At 41.0% G+C, this 21,146-nt stretch overlaps 1 protein-coding gene across 1 annotated transcript in view; it reads left to right on the forward strand.

Moving 5' to 3' along the window:
• The window catches only part of LOC138146447 (heparan-alpha-glucosaminide N-acetyltransferase-like), a 283,193-nt gene that overhangs the window by 190,259 nt on the left and 71,788 nt on the right, over positions 1-21,146 (forward strand). Inside the window, exons 10-11 of the mRNA XM_069068364.1 lie at positions 4,056-4,182; positions 8,400-8,486. Of these exons, the coding sequence (XP_068924465.1) occupies positions 4,056-4,182; positions 8,400-8,486 (214 nt within the window). The remainder of the gene's footprint in view (positions 1-4,055; positions 4,183-8,399; positions 8,487-21,146) is intronic.

Raw genomic sequence — 21,146 nt, forward strand, 5'->3', positions numbered from 1 at the left:
GTGTGTGTGTGTGTGTGTGTGTGTGTGTGTGTGTGTGTGTGTGTGTGTGTGTGTGTGTGTGTGAACAGAGCACAGGCTCTGTAGTGAGGAGGACCAGAGTTCAAATCCAGCCTCAGACACTTAATACTAGTTGTGTGACCTTGGGCAAGTCATTTAATCCCAATTGCCCTGCCTTCCCCCCTACAAAAAAAAAAAAGGAATGGACTTATTAAATTAAGCAAACATTTATTAGGTACCTACTATGTGCAAAGCAGTGCTTTGTCATAAAGAGCTGGCCTTGGTCCAGGAGGACCTGGATTCTAATCCAGTTTGTGCCATACACTCCTTATGTGACTTCAGTCAAGTCATTACTTCTCCGTGCTCTCAGCAGTCCTCTAAAATGACAGGTTACAGAGAAGGCACCATTCTGTATTAGTAGAGGGGCTTTCCTCACCGAGATATTCCTTGTTCCAAGGAAATCACTGCTCCAGACCTTATGCCTATACTTAAATATAAGACATAAGTCTAGATTCTGAGGATTCAAAGATATAATGAAACAATTCCTGCCCTCAAAGAACTTCTATTCTGCCTAGAGGATACAGCATAGGAAAGTGTTCTTCACTAACAACAGAAATGAATCAGGGATAGTGGGGATGGGAATGGGAACAGCAAATATCAGCAATGGCCTTGGTGGGAAATAGCATGGGGGCTGATCCTTAAAGGAAGGTAGAGAGCCTAAGAGATAGAAGTGAGAAGCGAGGGCATTCCAGGCACAGGGGGCAGCCTATGCAAAGAAAGGGAGGTGGGAGAGATGGAGTGTTGAATATAAGAAACAACAAGGAGACCAATTTTCCTAGAACATGGAGGGCATGACTAGAAATAAGGTGATATGAACCTGGGGATTTAAATGGGAGTCAGAATGTGCACTGTCTTAAACTCCTCTCCAAAGAGTTTGTATTTTATTCTAAAGGGAGTCACTTCAGATTCTGGAGCAGGAGAGTAACAGACTTTTTCAGGGAAATTATTTTGGGAGCTGGATAAAGGGCAGATCAGAGAGGGAGGAAACTGGAAGTCAGGAGAATGATTTTGTGCTATGCATGTGAAAGATGATGAAGTCCATAGAATCTCAAAGTTGGAAGGAACCTCAGAGATAACATCTATTGCAACCTGTGTCTAACCAAAAATTCCCCCAGCAGCATCCCAATCCCAGTTGCAATTATCTAGGCTCTCTTTCCAAAAAGGGAGAAACCATCATCTCCTGAAGTAGCACATTCTGGGTTAGTTAGCTCTACTCTTTAGAAAGTTTCTCCTGACATCGAATCTCAGTCTGCCTCTCTGTCAAATCCACTCACCATCCCTCTGTGCCCTGTGGGGCCAAGCAGAACAAATCTAATCATTCTTCCATATCATTGACCTTCAGTTATTTGAAAACTCCTATCATGTTACACCCAAAGTCTTTTCTTCTCCTGTGTCTAATTTCTTCAATCACTCTTTGCTTGACAAAGTCTCTAATCATCCCAGCATCCTTGTCTTCTCCTGGATACCCTCTAGCCTATGTCCTTCTCAAGATATGACAATTCCATCTGAACACACTATTCCAAATGTGAACTAATTAGGGAAATGTGCTGAAGAATTCTCACCTTTTAGAATACTATTTTTCTCTTGATAACATTGAATTTGAGGGCTGATGTGTCATGCTGTTGACATTTCAAGATTGTTACCACAAAACCCAAATCTTTTCTTTAGAAACAGTTGCCTAGCCATGCCTACCCCATGTAAAGTTGATTTTTTTCTTTCTGAAGGGTAAGCATAGATCATAAGCATCTATCCCTATATCATTTTGTCAATTTTGGCCATTGTTCTAGTCTGTCAGATCTTTTTGAATCCTGATAGTTTCACCCAATCCAACTTAGTTTTTCTCTCAGCTTTGTGTCACATGCCCATTTGATAAATATATACCCCTTTGATGTTGCCCAGATCACTGATAAAAGTCTTGAATAGCAGAGTCAAAGGAAAATCTCTAGGACACTCCAATGGAAACCCCCCTCCAAGTTGATATTGACCCACTAATGACAACTCTTTTGGGCTCAGTCATTCAACTAGTCTTGAATTCACCCAACGATACTGACATCTACCTCTTATTCTCCATCAGGAGTAGTATGGGAGACTTTGTTAAATGACCACCATTCAGTTTCTTCTCAACACAATCTCCCTCTATTCCTAACTAGCAGCACCAGTGACTGCTCTGGTGGATAAATAACTGAGAATATACACAATGTTAAGAGCTGAGCAATTTATCTAAGACAAGACACCAAGAAATTTTTTCCCTTCTGGACCTGACATCAAAATGACAAGAGAGACATCTTATGTTACTTTCTCCTCCCTTTCCCTGATCCCTTTTTCCTATTAACTTCTGATGCCTCTCTCACACATCTCTAGATATTCAGCACCCATCTCTCTTGCCTTTGTCTGTCTACTTTTTTTCTTCTCTCTTTTACTCAGAGTTTATTGGTAGCTATTTGAAGGGGAACTGATTAGAGAGGAGGGCATCATCATTATTACTTCTAATCCATCAAAGCCATCAGTCAGCTCACAAAATATTAATTTACAGCATTCAATACTATTGGGAAGGGGGCTGAATCTAGAGGAAACATGTGGCCCACAACCTTGGGGAATTTACAATCAAGTAGGAAAAATGAAAAAGGCAGTTAATGACCCATTCCATTTCTACTGTGCTTTTCAGTTACAAAGAGCTTTACATTAATAATTGAATTTCAATTAATCCCACAATAACCCTACAAGGTAAGTAGAGCAGGTGTTAATTTCCTGGTTTTACAGATAAGGAAACTGAGGCTAAGAGGGTTGCTCACAATTCAGTCAGTCAAGTGAAAAAGCACTTAAAAATGCTTATTCTTGAAATACAAAATCAAGCCACAGGAAAGACACCCCCCAGTTCCCAAGCAATTTATATTCTAATGGAGGAAGATAACACATAAAAGGCAGTTAAAGAAGAAAGGTGCTCCAGGCAGGAGCATGATGTCAATGTCTGGAGAAAGAAGAATGGTTAGTCTGGGTCCTTCCTAAAAATGGAGGTTCCAGGAGGAATTCATTAAGGGGAGAAGAAGCCATAGGGCAGAGGCAAAATGAAATTGGAACATGGCGGCAAGTGCAGAGAGGTGTAGAACATGGCTGGAGGTATATAGCAAGTTAGTGGTAAAGTTGGGACTTGGACATAAGTCTTCTGGTGACAGGTACACTGCTCAGTCTGCTGCTTCTCTGTAGGGAGAGGATGCACAGCAGTGTGTGGAGGGTTGGAATTGGATTCAGCAAGCCTGGGCTTCAATCTGGTACCTACTGTTTACTGTGGGCAAGCCACTTAACCTCTCTTTCTTCATCCATAAATATAGACAATAATACCTCTAGTACCTAGCTCCCAGGGTTATTGTGAGGTTGAAATGAGAAAAGACATGGAAAATATCTTGAAATTTTAAAATTCAATATGAAATACAAATTATTATTATTGTTATTATACAACCACATGAAGATCAGAACACCTACTAAGAAACATAATAATCAATATAAATCAATACCAGTGATATAAACCAAATCTATAATAGGTGCTGATGAGATTCAGATTTGGGTAGTAATTAATTAGATGGGGCTAATCAGAGAAACACTCTTGGAGGGGTTGTCTGTAAGGTACGTGATATAGCCCCATGTCAATTAGATGGTTCATGAATATTCAATCAGTCTCAGTTTCCTCATATGTAAAGTTAGGAGATTGGATCAGATATCTGTAAAGTGCCTTTTAGTTCTAACATCCTCTAATCCATGAGTTATGAGAAAAGGCAGAGAGATGGGTACTGGCAGGGAATTTGTGAGGAAATTGGTGTTAGTTGGTTTGGAAGCCTTGTCCATTCTGGAGCTGAGATGGGTAAGAATGGCACAGGTTATGTGGCAGTCCACATTAGAAAAAATGAAGTTTGAAGAGGAAGAGTAGAAAGAAAGGGTCTACCCATTTTGGAGATGGAAAGGTTGAGAGAGGGAAGAGTAAACTGTATGTTTGGTCTCTGCAGAGGCTACCTGGGCCCTGGAGGGATAGGAGATGATGGAAAATACTTCAACTGTACCGGTGGAGCAGCAGCATACATTGACAAATGGATTCTGGGAGAAAATCATCTGTATCGTTTCCCTTCTTGCAAGGTAATTGTCAGAGATATAGTCTATAGGGAAATTTCATGCTAAGAGAATGAGATCCTCGCCTGTCTCCAAATACCTAAGAGCTTTGGGTTTAGAGGCAAAGGATATGAGTTTGAAACCTAACCCTGCTATTTACCTTGGACAAGTCAATTATCCTCTCAGGGTCTCAGGTACTTCATCTGAAGTAAAGGGGGAAGGACTATATCATAGGTCCTTAATCAAAGGGTCTTTGCACAGATTTCTAAGGGTCTATAAATTTGGATGGGAAAAAGTTACATTTTAATTTCAATAGAATTGGTCTCCTGTGTAATTCTGTGCAATTTTATTTTAATTAAGTGTATTAAAAATGTGATTCTGAGAAAGCATCCATGGACTTCACTAGACACTGATGAAGGGGTCCATCACACACATACAACATACACAACACACACATACACAATACACCACACACATACACATGCCACACACATATACACACACACACACTCAGAAGTTAAGAAGCCCTAGAGTAGCACTTAAGATCAAGCTTTTAAGATTCCTTCCAACTTTCAGTTCTATGATCTCTTTCCCTCCCTCCTAAATAAACATGAACCCAAACAAAGTTGGGAAGATGGTTGTTGAGCAATTTTCAAGAATAAGAATTGTGTCATAGGATCTTAGTGTTGGAAGGACCACCCTCCAAATTTCCACTCCAAGAAAGTAAAAAAGAATTTATTGTGTCATTAAGGTGCCAGACTTAATTTAGTAGAAAGAGACCTGTAGAATCTATGCACTTGGGTTCAAATCTCTGCTCCAAAACTTGCCACTGAATACTCATGTGCAAACCACTTAACCTCCCTGGGCCTCACCTCAGTTTCCTCATCTGTAAAATGATCAGGGTGGGCTGGATGATCTCTAAGGCCTCTTTCAGCTCCAACAGTCTATGATCCAATGAATTAAGGATAGAAGGGAGCATCAACAGGGTTGGTCATACAGAAATCTAAGAGCATTGAAAGTACAAAATACTTAAAAATATCAGCATATACAAAGGAAGAGAAATTCTATGACAATATCACAGCCAAGGTAGCACCAGATTGCTAATGGGGAGATTTCATGGCAGTGTTATTGATATCTAGCATGACATCAAGGGGTGTCGCTGAGACAGAAACTAGAGTGCTGAAATGGAGAGCGGTGCTCGAAACACCTGAGTTTAGCACTGAGTTAGCAAAAAAGATTTCCTTAAACTAGGAAGTTGCCAGATGGCAGGCGTCCTTTCCTTAGTGGCCCTCCAGGTGGGCTCCTCTCAAGCCTGCTTCCTCTCTGTCCACTGCCTTCCGACCTTGACCTCCCCAGCAATGAGTGCCCTGCTAGTGTTCGGAGTTACTGTCATTTCTCTTCATTCTCTCTGCTCTTACCTTAATTTAGTCCCATTCACTAGAAATCCACCAATTGTCTCCTTACTGGTCTCCCTTCAGTCCCTTACTCCTCTAATTCATTGGACCCATTGTTGCCAGATTAATGTGCCTAAAGCTCAACTCCAATCATAGAATCACAGGAAAATAGAGTTAATGCCAGAAGGGGCCTTAGAGACTTCTGAGCTTAGTTCCCTTATCTTACTGATAAGAAAACCAAGGTTCAAAGAGGCGAGCTACAGAGTCTGTGGTGGAATTCAAATCCAAGCCTTCCTTCCTCCAGGACCAACACTCTCTCCACTCACCACACTGCCTCATCATGCTCCCCTCCCCTTTGCTACTCTCAATGACCCAATGGATTCCCATTGACTATAAAATAAAATCCCAATTCCTGAGCCTGAAATAGAAGGCATTTTTTTTTATTTGTTTCCCCAAACATCTTTCCTCATCACAGGTAAGTCTCTATGGGCTTTAGTTTCTTCTGTAGTTAAACGGGTATAATAGTGACTGTAGTGCCTATTTTACTAGGTTGCTGTGAGGATCGGATGAAGTCATGTATGTACTTGGTAATAATAATAAAAGGTAACATTTATATGCCATTTACTTTTGTCAAGTGCTGTGCTAAGTGCTTTACAGTTATTGTCTTATTTGGTCCTCATAATAACCCTAGGTATTGGAATAACCCTATGTTATCCCAATTTTACAGATGAGGAAAGGGAGGCAGACAGAGTTTGAATGACTTGCCCAGGATGACACAGCCAGTAAGTGTCTAAGGTGGATCTGAACTTGGGTCTTTATGACTCCAGGCCTAGCACTTTATCCACTGTGATACCTAACTGCCCCTATTCCCACTTCTCATCCTTATGCTCAAGTCAAACCAGACTGCCCATGAGTGCCTGAATAATCTCCACCACTTTACTCTCCCTATGCACGTTTACATGTTTACCTAGAATGTTCCCTCCATCCCCGAGCTTTGTCTGTCTGATTCCTACATATCCTTAAAGGCCCATCTCAAATGCCACCAACCAACAAAAGCTTCCCTGATTACACAGCCAAGCAGTGATCCCCTCATTCTTCTGAACCTACACACCATGACATGTCTCTCTTATTGCAGTTTCACATTTTACTTCATGTTAAAAATGTGTGGATACAATGTATCTCCCCTTTACTAGACTGTAAGCACCTTGAGGGCAGGAGTTGTAGGTTATTCTTTATCTTTATATTTTTCACAGTAACTTAAACATAGTAGATGTTTTATTAGTTTTATGCTGCTTTTCCAGCCAGGGACACAGCTAATTCAGAAATATGTTTTATATGACTTCATATGTATATTGGGCATCATGCTTCCTGCTTCCACAATAGATGGGAAAGGGGTGGAAAGTAGGAAAGGATTGGGAACTAAATATAAAAATAAAATTTTTAAAATTATGCTGCCTAAATTAACTTTTCTACTACTTTCTAGGTACAAATGAGCTCCAATTTACTTATAAATACATATAAAAAATTCAAAATCCCCATACTGCAAAATCCCCGTACTGCAAAATATTGAGATCCTACTAGGTCTCTGACAGTGCTAGTGCTGTGAAGAATACAGAGAAACATAGAACATGTAGCTATCAAGGAAAGTATAATCTAGCTAAATGGCATTCTGTGATATGGATTCTGTGAGATGCACATGACAAGTAAAATAACTTTACTAAACAATAACATATGAGAGGACGCAAAGCAGCCTATGGTGAAATGCTATGTAAGTGGAACAGATCATTGGTACTTTCAGGATTCAGAGGAGGGAGAGTTCACTGTGGGCTGGAATGCTGTGGGTAGGCTTCATGGCAGAGGTGAGATTGTAGCAGTTAGGAGATTATAGCTCCAGAACTGGAAAGGGACCTCAGAAGTCTCTGTTCCATTCCTTTCATTTTATAGAAGAGGAAACTGAGGCTGTCTTATCTAAGCGACTAAGGTCAAATGGGACATAAAAGTCAGAGGATTTGAAGGTGAAAGGAGTGGGGTGTAGAATTCCAGACAGAGAAATATTACTGTTCGAGCAAAGGCTTGGAGGGAACAGTCAGTGGGTGGTGCTTGATGGATAATGTGGAGACTGGCCTGACTGGAGGGGACATTTTGTATAGCAATGGGATATAAGGTTGGAAAGGTCAGATGAGACCATATGGAATAGCAAAAGCCTAGTGACAGAGAAGTTACTAGAAGAACCCCGAGGCCAAGGTCTCTTGATTCAGTATCCTCGAGAGTGGGTCCTGAAGTTTAGTCCTGTTTGCATTAATGTGCCAGTGGTGACCGCTTTCATGTCAACTTCCTCCCGCTGCCAACTTGCTTTTCTTCATCCTGGATTATCTTGGGCCCAACTGGGGCTAGTGGCTGCCCCTGCCTTCTGCTGGGAGCAGAGAGGTTATCTTCCTACTTAGGATCCTGCTGTGCTGAAAGCCTTTGTCAGAGGAAATGAGGAAACAGGGAATTGCTTTGGGAGGGCAGCTGCCTCCTCTTTTTGATGATTGGGGGAAGGCGAGAGGGAAGCTCTTTGCTAATGGACTGGGTTTGTGTTCCTGGGGAAAGAAAGTGGAGCTTGGGGCGGCCAGGTGGCTCAGTGAGTAAGAGCACCGGCTCCAGTGTTGGGACGACCTAGAGATCGAATCCTGGGCTCAGACACTCAGCACCACACCCAGAAAATAACTGGCCGTGTAACCTTGAGCAAGTTACTTAACCCTGATTGCTTAATAAAAAATAAAAAAAAAGTGGAGCTCAAGGAAGCTTTCCTTGAAAAACCAATTGCTTTCCTGTTCCAGATGTAAACTGTTCCCTCCTGTGTTTCAGGAACTCTACAAGACAACACAGCCCTTTGATCCTGAGGGCATCTTGGGGACAATTAACTCCATTGTAATGGCTTTCTTTGGGCTTCAGGTAAGTAGAAAATAAGACTGATGATTGCAGGAGAAGGTGGAATGGTGTTTATGCCCAGTGTAGTAGAAAGAGTAGTGAAGGCTCCAAACCTCGATTCCCATCATTCTCACCAACTGGGTGACTTCACACGGGCTAAATCAATTCACCTCTCAGAGACTATGTTTCCTCTTCTTTAAGTCAAGTTAACAAGCATGGTAGTAACAGAACGTCCCTGTTCGTCACCTTCTGGCCTTTCTGGTTTTCTGTGTATTTAAAAACTATCTTATTGCTGCTCTTTCCTTTCTTTTTACATATACTCACTAACTTACCCTTCCTCAAATAGAACTTTAGGCTCCCTTTTAACAAGCACTCAAACAAAACAAAACTTTATTCTACATATCTAGTCTATCACCTCTCTGCTAAGAGGTGGGTGGCATGCTTCATCAATCTTCTGAAGTCATGATCCAACAAACATGTAATAAGGAAGTGCTATATGTAGACTAAGGAGTGTAGATAAGATACAGTTCCTGCCCTCACAGAGTTTCTAATCTAGAATAGATCCGACACCTCTACAAAGAACTGTAATACATAAATGTATCTGATATATAATTTTTAGACATGGCTAATCCAGAAATTTGTTTTGCTTGATTATACATAATTGTTATAAGGATTTTCCCCCAATTGAAGGAAGTTGGTAGGGAGAAAAAAGTAAATGTTAATTAATATATATATATATTATATATATATATATATTTAAAAATAAATTTGGAATATAGAATAGAAAGGTATAAAAATATTATTTGTTGGGGGAGGGGTGGGAAATGGGGAGTAAGGTCATTACCAAGGGGATCAGGAAAGGCTTACTGGAACAGTTGGCCTTTGAACTAGAATTTAAAGTATCATTACCAGTTCAACAAATACGAGGTGGGAGAAGATACTCCAGGCATACCGAAGGGGGAAGCAAAGGAATAAGGCAAAAACACAGGAACTGAGTGTAGTCTGTTTTGACTGAACCATAAATCGCAGGGGATAAGGTTGGAGAGGTCTAGTAATGTCAGATTATAAAAAGCCTTGAATATCAAATAAAGGCGTTTAAACTTTATTCCACAGTTAATAAGGGAGACAGTGAAGATTTTTGGATAGGCAGAGAGAAAGAAAGGCATTCTGGGCCAGGCAAATAGAAAAACAAATCTGGAGTCAAGAAAGAACACAGTGTATTCAGAGGAAAGGGTAGAAACTAGCCTAGTTAGAACATAGACAGTGAGGTTTAGCATAAAATGATGACGTATAGGGTTAGGGGTGTTCGAGACCCCAAAATACCAACACACTGGGTCCTGCTGAATGAATTCGACTCAAGTCTTCTCTCAGCCAAAGAAAAGCAAAATTTATTAAAAGTTTGCTTGTATTGGACACAAAGTAAGTCTGTGCTAGAAAATTCTATGGTCCTCTCATACCACATGGAGACAAGATGTGTAAAGGCTGTGGGAGAAATGTAGGGGTGGTCTAGGGGAGGAGTTTGGGGAGGGTCTTCAGGAGGAGTCAGATGAGGTCAGGTAACAGTTGATTTGGGCATAGATATTTTGATAGGCTCAAGGGTGGGAAGTAGATGGACAATGGAGGGCCAATCCAGTAACAAAGGTTTGGGCAGAGCCAGGATGGCCTCATGCAAATGCCTCATCAAATGGGATGATTCAGAGTTCAAGGGGGTTCCCAGAGCCTGTACCTCAAAGATCCAAGGAGAGCTCAAGGGGGTTCCCGCTCATCAGACCAACATAGTGGGGGCTTAGTGGGAGACAAAGCTGGAGAGGTAGAGTCTGGCTGGATGGTGCAGGGTTTCTAAGGTCAGAATGAGAATTTTGGATGTTTCCCTGTAGACAGCAGGGAGTCATTAAAGATGGTGAGTTGAAACTTGATTTAAAAGCATGGACTGGTATGAACATATGTCCCCACCATGTTGTGTTCACAGATCTCCAGACTCCATCCCAGCCCAAGGGGCAGTGATTCTTATTGTGGGTGACAGTGGCCACAGTGTTCAACAGTCAGGATGTGCATAAGATGTTTCTCTTTAAGTGCTAAATGTGCAAAAGGCTCAAGTAGATGAATGGGGAAAAAATAGCAAACAAGGTGAGGCTTGTATCTAGGTAACTAATGGTCCTCTAGAGAACACTCAAAATCTCTTCTTCCCTATTCCATCAGCATCAATGGAAAATCACTTGAATACTCCAAGCTCATCTAATGACTTCCCCATCAGCTGCCAGGGAGCTAAGATTTAGCCTTTTTTTCTCCCCAACAACCAAATTAAATGGTTCATAAGCAGCTTCCTGGTATTTTTCTTTTCCCATTCCCACCCCCCTCCCCTTCTGTGCTGTTTTGTTTCATGCAGTCAAGCATTCCACTATAATTTAAAGACCTCCAGAAAAAGTGACATCTTTCTCATCAAATGTTTTGTTGCCTAGGCTAAGAAGATCAAAGAACTGAGACAAGATTTAAAGCTGAGTCCCTGCTCCTTAGCCCAGAGCCAAGATATTGACAGACCCCAAAGTCCATGAATAGACTCCAAGATAATCCTTTCCATTACCAGTGTGATCAAGCAATGAGTGACAAAACCAGGGTGAGAATTCACTTCTCCTTACTCCCTGCCTAGCATGTTTTCTTTCCAGTTTATGAAGCATTCCTTTTCCTGACCCCCCAGACAAATCCCCAAACCATGAAAGGAAACAATGGAATAGTAGAAAAAACATTGATTAGACTTGACCAATGCCCTTTAAACTTTTTTGATTGTATACTCCTATTAGTTAAAAATATTAGCGCACCCACATTTTTAAGTAACAAGTCATTTACGATATTTATCTGTTTACTCATCTATGTTGTATAACATACGACTGTAGCAATAATTATAGACATTATACAACTTGCAAAAATAGGAATCTTGGAAGTATGAAATATAGATGAAGTAATATTTGATCTTGTGGTCAGCAGGGAGCTGCTGGAGCTTATTGAGTAGGAAAGTGCCATGTTTAGGACAGAGCTTTAGGAAAATACTTTTGATAGTTGTGTGATAGGCAGGAGTAGGGACAGATGTAAGGCAGGGTGACAATCCAAAGGCTAGTACTATAGTCCAGATGAGAGGTGATAAGGACTTGAACTAGGGCGGTGGCTGCATGAGGTTATGTTTATCCTTCCTTCTCAAAGAGGACCATGACATCAGGGAATATTGACAGGACTGTGCAAGGTCACCAGCCTCATTTTCTCCTCTAGAGACATCTGGGTCCAGTGGCCTGACATTCATCAGGATGACTGGAGATGGCCTAGGATGCAATGGGAGACCCTGGCTCTTTTGGGCTAAGGTCTTGTCAGGCTCTCACTTTGAGTGGGGTTAATGCCCATTCTATGAATAGGCCTCTTTAAGAAATGAGTCAAGGGATGGCCCAGGTTGTGTTTGTCCTTCGTTCTCAAAGAGGACCATGGCATCAGGGAATGATGACATGACTTGCCATTAACTTGGATTTGAGTGAGGGAGGACTGGGCAAGTTCACCAGTCTCACCTTCTCTAGGCTGAAGGAGCTTATAGTCTAATATATAGACTTATATGTAGATCTATAGATCTAATATATAGATCTATAGACCATACATAAAGGAAATACAGAAAATGGTACCAAATAAGAGCATGATGGGAGAAAGTAGCCTGGTTTTCATCTAGATAAGGTAGGATTTGAACACAGGTCTTCCTAACTCCAAGGGAGTTCTCTACCTACTCTTCTCACTACCTCTTACAAGCAATTAAAAGGTAATTTGAAGAGGGATATTGGCACACAGTGGGGAGCAGAGGAGATCAAAGAAAGCTTCTCACTGGGAGTGGCCCCTGAACTGGACCTAGAAGAATACCAGTGAAGCTAAGAGGTAGGGTTGTGGAGGGAGGGTATTCCAAGATTAGGGGACACTTTACAAAGGTGCAGACACTAGGGATGGAATGCTGACATTCTAGAAATAGCAGTAGCCAGTTTGGCTAGAAGGTAGAGGTCTTGAAGAGATGTATGATGCGAAATACTCCTATATCTGATTCCTTGCCATCTCAGGGAGGCAGGAGAGGAGAGAGGAAGGAATTTGGAACTCAGAGTTTTATATAAAAATGTTAAAAATTGTTTTAACATGTAATTGGGAGGGAAATAAAATATATTACATTTTTTAAAAATGAGCCTGGGAAGATAGAGGAAGCTGACTTTAAAGTCAGGGGGTTAGATTTTGCCCTAGGACAATAACATATTTGAAAGTGCTTCATAAAGAGCTCAAATGACATAATATATGTAAAGTGCCTGACAAACTCTAATGAAGGATATAAATGTTGGTTACTATTATCATTCCTATTTTCATTCTAACTCAAATGTAAAGGGTTGTTATTTTCCAAAAATAAATAGTACCAAAGCTCAGATTCAGTGGCATCCTCCAGTACAATTTAATTCGTGTTTTCCTCCCATGAATCCTCTTGTCCCTTGCTTTGGAGGGGTTCGAATGCTAGGGCTGTCATTCTCTACTAATATGACCTTACCTTGGGCAAGTCACTACTTCTCCTTTAGGTCTCAGTTGCCTCATCTGTAAAATGAGGGAGTTACCCTAAATTCCTTTTCACCTCTAAATGTATAATTTCACCTCCAAATTTATAATCCCAAATTGTGGGAGAAGAACAAAATTGTCCTTAAGCTTCCCAAATCCCTCCCCCACCTTCTCCCTGCTTGGGTTTATATACCTGTGCCTTTCCACTCATAAGCAGTCTCCAGGAAGCCTTTCTCGCCCCCTTTAACTTGCTATCCTGGTGGCAAGCACCTTGGGAAATTGGAGACAAAGAAGCTGAGACAAATGTCCCTGGCCTTGGTGTGATGTCTTTCTGTGGATAGGGACCAGGATGGCTGTCCTCCATGCTTGGAATGCACTCCCTCCTCACCTCTGCCTCTCAGAATCCCTTTCATGCAAACCTTGCCTTGAGTATCCTCTTGTAAGGAGCCTTTCCTGATCCCCCCAATGGCTAATGTCTTCTCTCCCAAATAGATAAATATGCATATATCAATATACATACGGTATTATATATATATATGTGTGTGTGTGTGTGTGTGTGTGTGTGTGTGCATATTATCTCTCTGAATAGAGTGCAAATTCCTGGAAGGCAGGGGCTGTTTTATTTTTGTTTTTGTATCCCTGGTACCTAGCAGAATGCCTTTGCAATGATCAATTAATATAGAATTGATTGATTAATATAGAAAAAATATATGACATGAAAAATGTCAGGAGGTGAGAATGTTTGTCTTAGAGACATGAAAACTTATGGGGAAAGTAATAGCTGCCCTTAAATATTTAAAGCACTGTCATGATAAAAAGAGTGAACTTATTCTGTGTCATCCCAGAAGACAGAGCAAGGACCAATGAATGGAGGTTACAGGGATATGGGGCTTTGGTTCAATAGAGAAATTGTACAGACTCAGCATTGGAAGAGTCTCTCTGTCTCTCTCTGTCTCTGTCTCTCTCTCTGTCTCTCTCTCTCTCTGTCTCTGTCTCTCTCTCTCTGTCTCTGTCTCTGTCTCTGTCTCTCTCTGTCTCTCTCTCTGTCTCTCTCTCTCTCTCTCTCCCCCCCCCCTTACTTCCTCCCTCTTAGATCAATGTCCTTTCTACTGACTCAGGCTGCAGGAAGAACTTTCTAACCACTGGAATTGACCAAGATCAGAATGATCTCATCTGTATGGTAGTGACATTCCTAATTTGTTTGGTAGTCAGATGCCCATTCAGTTCAAATCAACAAGTATTTATTAATCACTGACTTTGTACCAGGTCCCACATGTGCTCCTAGGGACACAAAGACACAAGTGATTACAGTTCCTGCCTTCAAGAAGCTTGCATTGTACTGTGAGGAAATCAACCAGAATACAGATAAGAAGAAAAATAAATACATAAAGGAGAAGAGGAAGGGCTAGCCAGGGGAGCAATAGAACATAAAACAGATCTTTACTTTTGTGTGTGTGTGTCACAGACCCCTGGGGCAGTCTGGTGAAGCCTATGGACCCCTTCTCAGAATCATGTTTACAATACAGAGGATTGCAAAGGAACCCAATTATATAGAAATACAGTCATCAAAGTATATCTATTTTTTAAACCCTAAGTTCAGGGACCCCAGGTTAAGAACCCCTAGTGTAAAGGCTCAATGACATACGTGGGTTGGAGTCAGCCCTTAGACTGGCTGAGCTGGCAGGTCCTGCCCAATTCTAGGATTCTACCTTCTTTATCTGCTTTGACAGCTGTAGTTCTGGGTTTCATGGCTGGGTGGGTTGGCCCCTTCCCTGGGCTGGCATTCTGTTGAAGTTGGCTATCAATAATTTATTGCTTCAGCTGTCAGGGGCTGAGGTGATAGGGAGTTTCTGGACCTCGTTAAAGCTGTTCCCTGTCTAAGGCCACCCAGGATCCTGAGAGGCTGGGTAGCCTGTGCCACTAAGGTCGAGTTCTGAACTCTGAGGGTTTGGAGGGAGGCACTCAGGATTGAGTCTCTCTTTTAGGGATATATTATACTTGCTTGGTTCAAGGGGATCCTTGAGATGGAGGGTGGGAGACTCTCTTGGAGCAAATTATTGCTCCAAGGCTCCCTTCCATGTTCTGTGGAATATTGGGACCCTTGCTGATTTGTTTAGGCAGAAGCTACTGCCTTGGTTCTCTTCTACTTCCCCCCTCCCCAATACAGCAGTTTTCTTTGCTAAAGTTCTCATATTTTTGCAAAACAAAAATTTCTCATATTTTGCAAAACATCTTGCTCACTGCTCAGAATGAACTAAGGTTTTATTCTCTTCCTTCAGCTAATTAAGAGGTTCTCTAACAAGCTAGAGGAGCCTCAGTTAATGCAAAGAGATGTCAACAGCAGTGATAGCTTCCTCGGACTACCAGCAAATTCTAGAATGTTAGAGCTGGACAAGACTTCATTTCCTTGTCTGTAAAGTGAAGCAGTTGGACTAAATTATTTCCAAGGTCCTTTGATCCTGGACTCTTTAAATGACTTGAATGGGCAGAAGCTGGCTTTGCCTGAAGCTCATCACAAGCCCCCTGGACTGCCATAGGAGGAAGGTCACTAGTTCAGGTTGTTTGCATTGGTACTAGCCTGACTGTTACACAAACAAGATGCTTCATCTCTGCTCCAGGCATTTTCTCTGGCTCCCCCCCCCCCCCAGGAATGCTGGAATGCTCTCCCTCCTTAACTCTGCCTGTATACTTTCCTGGCTTCCTTTAAATATCAACTAAAATCTCATCTTTTACAGGAAATCTTTCCCTACCCCTCTTCATTCTAGTGCCTTTCATCTCTTAATTATTTCCTAGTTATTATATATACATATACATATATACCGAGAGACAGACAGAGGCAGAGACAGAGAGACAGACAAAAAGGAGGGGAAGAGAGAGAAGGAAGACAGAAACTGAGCCAAAGAGATACACAGAGAGAAACAAAGACAGAGAGAGGTCAGAGACAGAGACAGAGGAAGAAAAGGAGAGAGAGAAGAGAGACAGAAATAGACAGTGAAAGAGATAGAGAGGGAAAGAGAGAGAGAGAGAGAAAGAGAGAGAGAGAGAGAGAGAGAGAGAGAGAGAGAGAGAGAGAGAGAGAGAGAGAGAGAGAGAGAGAGAGAGCGCTCGAGCTTATTTGTACTCATTTGTTTGCTTGTGGGCTACCTGATTAGATTGTAAGCTTCTTGAGGTCAGGGACTGCCTTCTGCCTCTTTTTATAGTGCTTAGCATAGTGCCTAGAACTTAGGTGCTTGATCTGCTTATTGATTGACTTTTAGAGGCCAGCAGAAAAGAGGTAAATCAGAAGCCCTCCCTTTCTCCTGTCACAGTCCAGGGGCTTGTGACCAGCCTGAGGCAAAAGCAGTTTCTGCCTATTACTCAGGTTGACTCTGAACTAAAGGTACTAAGAATATCCTTATATTCTCAATGTAGGCAAGGGAAGTGTCATAGGATCAGGAGCCAGATGTCATGGCCATTGAGCCTTCAGTGATCCTGAATAAATCTTATGTCCCCTCACATTTTGTGTGACCTTGGAAAAGTCACATTTCCATGCAAAACATTTTTAAAGTGTTTTATTGATGCACTTTTCTAAACATCACAACTTTTCTAGAGATACTGTCCTCCTCTCATCAAAGTATTCCCTGGAAATAGAAACAAAAAGTCAAGCAAAGCCAAGTGAGAGTACTACCATCTGACAGTGTGTATAGCATAATGCACTCATGGTCTTTCCTTGCTGCCTCCCTCTAATCAAGGAGAGACATGCTTTCTCATCTTTTCTATGGGAGCCAATATGGGTCATTTCAATTATTTAGCACATGACCTTGTTTTGTTTTTCCACAATATGTTTAAAATGAAATCACCAGGAAAACAGAGGAAACCTCCCAGAGCAGGATTCACATCTGAGACCAGACTTTTCATTCAAAAAGCAAGTGGATTCCAAATAATGCTGAATTTCCCATTAGCAACTTTTCTCTAGGGATACCATGGGAATGGCTCATCTGTGACAGGGAACTCAAAGAGGGAGATAGTAACTGGGGCCCTCCTCTGAGAGCTCATTAGACAATCTCAATCATCACCAGTCTAAGCTTTAATCTTCAGCCCTTAAAAGTGGTCATTTCTCACTCACCAGATACCCAACTGCTTAGCAGCCTTCTAGACTGCCAAATCAAAGCTGTCCCCAGTTACTTCACAGACCCAGGGTTTGCGTCTCCCCCATTAAAACAAAACACATTGCTTATTTTGTTTGCTGGATTAGATTTAAATTGTTCCCCAAATATAAAATTAGTATTTGACCGCATTGGATTCCTGGGAGGACTACCATCCAGGAGTTAGCAGAAGGGGTGGCCATGTGGCAGAAAGGGGGAAAGCAGTAGATGGATCTGGGCATCTGACCTAAAGCACACCAAATATAAGAGCGCCATCTGCATATTTTAGAGAGACTATGTGGGGTGGTGAATTAAGGACCATCGTTGGAGTTAGTTAGACTTGGATGTAGGTCTGCCTGTGACACACTAGGTATGACTCCCAGGTCACTTACCCTCTCAACATGGTTCTCTACAGTTATGTGTGAGACCAGTTATCAGTCTGATTCAATGAAGGAATTCTTCATACTATTGAGAATACAGGTTTAGACACAAAAAAACTGTCTTTTCTAAAAACTGATTTCTAGTCCATTTCCTCCCTGCCAAGAGGTGGGTGGCAGCTTCATCAGTTTTCTGAGGCCATGATCCAACAAACACATATTAAGCAAGTTCTATATGTAGAGTAAGGAGTCTAGATAAGATCCAGTTCCTGCTCTCACAGAGTTTCCAATCTAATATAGAACTAATTTATTTCTTAGGTGTTTTTTCATTGCCCATTCGATGTAGGTTTAAAGGTGTCGAGGCAATGCCCCTTTTGTCTATTCAGTCACATTCCTGGAACCTTCACATGCAAACCATTCCATGAGCAAGATCATCCCCTACCACTCCTAATAATCTTACTTTTATTTCTACATCCCTAGAAGTTACTCTTAGTAACTAATCTAATCAGAACCTTAAACTTTCCAGTTTTTCTCATTGCATTTGTAATGTAGATGACAGTCTGCAGGTTCTAAACCCAGATCTGACACTGGTCAGTCATATATGACACCATTCAGTCAGTCCCCATTGTGGCTAACTTTGGTGCCATTTTGGTTTTTTCCCTCTCCCTTAATTCCCCTCTCCAGCTGGTTGGCAAGCACAGTTATTTCTACTCCTAGACTACACCACCTCCCATATTCTTCCCCCATTCTCCACTCCTACACCTACCATCCCTACCACAAGATTGGCACCTTTCCAATCTGGAAGGTGAACTCCTTAGGCAGAGACATTTCATTCTCACCTTCATATTCCAATGTCCAACATACCATGTGTGCTTAGGAAATGCTTCTTGAAATTAACTGAATTGAATGGGCTTTTAATTGTCCTACCTGCTGGGTGTGCTGAAGTCAGTTTTAACCTTTTCTCACAGGAGCCCATAGTTACATTTTCAGTGTGAGCATTTACAATTTGGAAATCAGAAAAAACTGCAAATCAAAGTTTGGTTTATTGTTTTGTTTATTTATTAGACTTAAGAAAGTGTTAACAACACATATTAAATTTAAAAGAAGCTTCTGTGTACATAATCCCCCCCCCCAAGAGATGGTTATTAAACATTTATCAGCACACTCCGTGCCTACCTCCATTCTTTTCCCCCTTCTGACTTATCCTAGCTTTGCTCACAGATCTGATCTTATCATTCTTCTGATTAAAACTATTGAATGGTTTCCTATTGTGCACAAAACTAATTCCTTGTACTGGCATTCAATACCCTTCAACAACTTTCACTGCCTTATCTTTCAGATCATAAAATCATAGAGCAAGAAGGGACTTGAGAAGTCATCTAATCCACCCCCATCATCTTACAGATAAGGAACCTGAATGCCAAGAAGAATAGTATGCCCCAGTCACATGGTGACTTGCCCAAGGTCATTGAGTAACAGAGGCAAGATTCAAACCCAAGTCATCCCACATATACATCAAACTTCCACTTCCCTATCTTTCCCCTAACAATCACTATTCCTACTGTTGCTGAAATTTCATCTTCTGCTTGTTGAAATACTACCTATCTACCCTTTAAAGTTCAGCTCAAATCCCTTGTAAAGACTTTTCTGATAAGTAAGTTATGATGGAAAAGCATCATAGTACAGTAGAAAGAGGACTGATCTTGGGGGCCAGCTTTTAGATTTAGGAGATTACATAAGAGACTTTGGGTGAATAACTTTCTTTTTTTGGTCTTCAGGTAGGAAAGCAGTGTGATATTAGAGAGACTACTGTCTCCAGAGTAAGAGGACCTTAGTTCAAATCCCACTTCTGATTCTCACTACCTGTGACTTTGGGTGAGTCACTTAACATGCCTGGGACTCAGTTTCTTCATCTGTAAAATAAAGGGATTGGAATAGATGGTCTCTGACGTCTCTTCCAGTCCTAGGTCTGTGCAGCTATTGTTTTTCCTTCTGAAGTCCTCAAACAGAACATTCTTTTATGCAGATGTCACTTACTTTGTATCCTCTTTTGTGTCATAGCACTTTCTAAGCCATAAACTCCGTGAGCACAAGGTTTGTGTTCCCTCTCTGCACACCCTTTTCTACCACTTACCCCCGCTCTGCCTAGCAGAACTCTCCAATTTTTAGTGAATGCTTAATAAAGGGTCATTAGATAGAACTGAATTATCAAATCCCCTAAAGTGCCTAGCCCAAGGTTGACTTTCATAGATCCTCAATATAAATTTGTTGATGGATGGAGTGAAAGCACTTTGAGAAGTGTCTCCATTTTCAAAAGTGTAGGCAGCACTAATCCAGGCTTTTTGCACAAACTAAGTCTTCAGAATACATCAAAGAATGTTATTTTGACCCATTGGTCTACACCAGGGAAGACTGCTTGTACTAAATCTCTTGGGGCATCCATCTTTTCTGTCCTCAGAGAAAATCTGGGCATGTGACTCTCATCAGCGTTCTATCCAACAGCTGTGCTCCTGAAGAGTGGCTTGTCAGTCAAATATTTGCAAACTGTGTTCACTTTTTCCAATTTACATAGTTTCTGAGGCATTTTATCTTCATTTCTATTGCCACAGTTCCTAAACATTTTACACTGTGGCTCTAGGTTTTTCTGCCTTCAAAGCTCTATTCGTGGTCTCTAAACATAGATAGAAATATGCTAGGAAAACTGCCATCATTTTAAAGAAGTAAATTCTCTTTTGTAAATTAAGAGTTTCATATTGGGTTTTCATCAAGCATACTGTGGGTCCTTGAAGGCTGCGGAAGTGGTGGGCAAATTCTGGAGAGTTCTGGGGAAGCTGGTAAGATTTTAAAGAAGGGCCCAGCAACAGAACTGTGTCTTTGGAGGACCAGCCTAGCTCAAATTTTCATCAGACAGATGGCTACCAGGAGATGACATTTCTTCCCCTCCAAAGCAATTCATGAAGATTATCTGCTAGTAGGGGTTCTTAATCTTATATTGTGTCATGAATCCATTTGGAAGTCTGCTGAAACCTATGGACCCTGCCACAGAATAATATTTTATTTTTTCTAATTTATGTTATTTTTTCTCAATTATGTATAAAAACAATTATTTAACATTAGGATTTTTTTTTAAAGTTTTGAGTTCCAAATTCTATCCCTCTCTCCTTCTTTCCTCTCTCCCCACCCTGAGATGGTAAGCAATCAGATATAAGTTATACATATGCAATCATTTCCATATTTGTAAATGTAAATGTAAAACATTTCCATGTTTGTCATTTTGTACAAGAAGACTTGAACAAAAGAAAAAGAATGAAAGAAAGAATGTGAAAAATAGCATGCTTCAGTCTGTATTCAAACAATATCCATTTTTTTTCTGGAGGCAGATGATATGCTTCATCATGTGTCCTTTGGGATTGTCTTGGATCATTGTATTGTTAAGAATAGCTAAGTCATTCACGGTTCTTCATTATACAATATTGTTATTACTATGTACAGCTTTCTCTAGGTTCTATTCACTTCAGTTTGCATCAGTTCATGTAAATCTTTCCAAATTTTTCTGAAATCATCCTTTTTCTTTCTTATAGCACAATAATATTTCATCACAATCATATAGGACATCTTGTTTAGCCATT

This window comes from Petaurus breviceps, unplaced genomic scaffold (genome assembly GCF_028583685.1).
Source record: "Petaurus breviceps papuanus isolate PSGF00001 unplaced genomic scaffold, PetGlider_PUasm1.0 90762, whole genome shotgun sequence".
NCBI lineage: Eukaryota > Metazoa > Chordata > Mammalia > Diprotodontia > Petauridae > Petaurus > Petaurus breviceps.